The sequence below is a fragment of the Plasmodium cynomolgi genome (genome assembly GCF_000321355.1).
Source record: "Plasmodium cynomolgi strain B DNA, scaffold: 0073, whole genome shotgun sequence".
In the NCBI taxonomy this organism is placed as follows: domain Eukaryota; phylum Apicomplexa; class Aconoidasida; order Haemosporida; family Plasmodiidae; genus Plasmodium; species Plasmodium cynomolgi.
Window position 1 is genome coordinate 1,972 of NW_004192700.1, and position 2,819 is coordinate 4,790.

Sequence of the window (2,819 nt, forward strand, 5' to 3'; positions counted from 1 at the left end):
TGAAGAATTATTGTATTTTTATATTTTGTTTATTTTTGTCTTATTTTGAAAAAACAGAAAAACTATGTGCTTATGTATATGTATATAAAAAGCATGTAAAATAATATATTTATTACATATGTGAGTTTTTATAAAAATATGTTAGTTATATAACATATGCAAAATGAAATTAAAATAAGTATAAAAGTAATTCAATATGATTATATATTTTTTATATAAATTTTTACTACCCTTTAATTTACGTAATGTTGCATGCGCATATACTTTACGAATAGATAATAGTTGTGCCTCTAAGAAAAAAATATTTTTGTAATCATTATATAAATATATTATTGTAAAAAAATACTAATACCATAATAATACTATAATTAGGAAAATTAGAGTTTTTTAATTATTATCTTTGCTGTAAATGATAAAAAAAAGAATATAATGTATTAATCCAACCTTTTATGTTTGTCATACTATATATATACATTACATATTGGTATATAAGATGCTAATGTGTATGAAATATACAGAAAAAATGCTATAATCCTTTTTATATTGTGTTATAGGAAATAATTATCCATTGTATTATAATATTATGTGTTTTATATTTAATTGTTATGCTTTATGCTTTTTGTTAAATTTACAATTTTTGAAGTAATAAAAATGGTGAAATATATAATAAAAAATATTTATATGTTTTTCACAATATATTTATTGACAAAATTGTATCTTAATCTTTAACATCTAAGATTAATAATATAATTTGTTTTGACACATAGTTCATAATAATACAAAAAATTATTTGGCTTTATATGTTCTAGTATGAATACATGTATATTTATAATTTATTTTTCGACCTAATATATTTTTTTTCTATTAATATTAATTGCGTTATTTGAGAAAATCTTTTTGTAAAATGTATAAATTCATTTATATATCCTCATTAGTTTTGTCAACAAATATTTCATGGTAACCTTTTTTGATAATCTTACATGTAGAATGGCACTAAACAAAGTACAGGATTATACATATAATCCAGTGTCTTTTTAAAAGGACTATTATTCAGGACTATACGATATATTATATCTACTTCTCTCTGAATAAAAATCTTCAGGCACAGAAAAATTTTCCATTAACTCCTGATTTACATATGGATTATAATTTGTTTCTGTATTCCTTCCTAATAATTTTCTTATCCAGGTACCAGCGGGCGTATACTAATGAATTCAAGTTATGTGTATTATGCATATGTATTTTATTTTTATTTAAAAATGTGCGAATTTAATTAGATGTAGAATATGATATTTAATTATTGAGTTATAATTACTCTGTACGCTAGATAAGAAGGGACTAATATTCCAGCAACTGAGACAACACTATTGATACTTTTAGATGTAATAGAAGTGGTTTTATCATCCGAAGGAATAGTTTTTCTAGGAGTTATATCATCCAAAATACGTCCTAATGATGCCCGATTTCTTATATGTTTTTTTGGTGTTATTAAAGGTATTTGTTGCATTTTTATTTTTGGTGCTACACGTTTAGGTCTATAGTCTAATTTTTTTTGATGTTCTGCAACCTCGAGTTTACCTGGTAAGGGTTTAGCTTCAGGTAAAGTTTCTGTTAAATTGCATGACCAAGAAATTAAATTCTTGTGCATCTCATCATCATAATAATAATTAAAAAATTCTGTACAATACTTATGCTTTTCATTTAATAACTTACACTCTTTATGTAATTGCTTATAATTATCGACATATGTTGTAAGGTAATTCTTATATTCTTTCTTACAAGATCGGTTAGTCATGGCTAAATCCAGTTTATAGTCATCATAATCTTCATAATAATCAAAAATTAATTTAATTTTTTAAAATGATCTACATCATTACCAGTATATGGAAAATCACAAATATCTTTATTATCATATACATATAACCAATAAAAAAGATCATAAATAACTTCATTAAAGTATTGTTTTTCCTCTAAATTATTTATTAACGTATTCCCTAACCAAAAATACAAAAAGTCACAGAGAGTGTCATAAGGGAAAACAACATCACTCTTAATGTTATAGACATAACACACAGCTTTTAGAATTTTATCAGAAATTTTTTGAAGTTCCGGGTAACTATATAATTCGTCCTTTGCTCTCGAATAAAATTTAAAACCATCACAATTTCCCCTTTCTTCGTCGAAATACTTGTAAATAAATTTTGTGCGTAAAAGATCTAATCTTGTTTTCTAAGAATTGAAATATAATGATTATATACATTTTTTTTATTTATTAAAACAACAATAAATATAAATATTAACAAAAAAGTAATACTTAAAAATAAATAATACAAACTGTTATAAATCAGAATATACCCCTAGAGTATCTTCCATTTTAGGTGATTGACAAACATTAAAATATATACAATAGAAGAATAATGGATTATTTTACCATATATTTATTGATATCTCAAAAATGTATTACATAATAAATATGCACATATGTTTATTATACATGGATGCGTAAATATAAATACATATATTTTAAAGTGCAAGAAAATGCAATGTAATATTATATGAATTGATAATTATATTAAAATTGTTACGTGATAGAAAAGTTTATGGGGTTCAGGATTTAAGCTACACTAAATATTTTTTTCTATGCAAAACCTTATCAACCACCGAAAAAAATTGAACGTTTATTTAATATAAAGTAAATTATTTTCTTTTATTGCTCAATTATAATATAATTGAAATTTCTTTGTCTGTAATATTTTACCACCAATAATCATACTTATAATTTTACGGAACATATTATAATGATATATAAGACATGTTTT

General features: G+C 22.6%; 1 protein-coding gene across 1 annotated transcript; it reads right to left on the reverse strand.

Annotated features, from left to right (window-relative positions):
- Positions 1-1,046: 1,046 nt before the first annotated feature.
- On the reverse strand, positions 1,047-2,373 carry PCYB_002060 (CYIR protein; the record flags this gene model as incomplete). The annotated part of the gene is made up of 4 exons (XM_004227627.1): positions 1,047-1,205; positions 1,316-1,824; positions 1,878-2,187; positions 2,356-2,373. 4 exons carry the CDS (start codon positions 2,371-2,373, stop codon positions 1,047-1,049), a joined length of 996 nt encoding a protein of 331 aa, XP_004227675.1.
- Between the last annotated feature and the right edge of the window lie 446 nt (positions 2,374-2,819).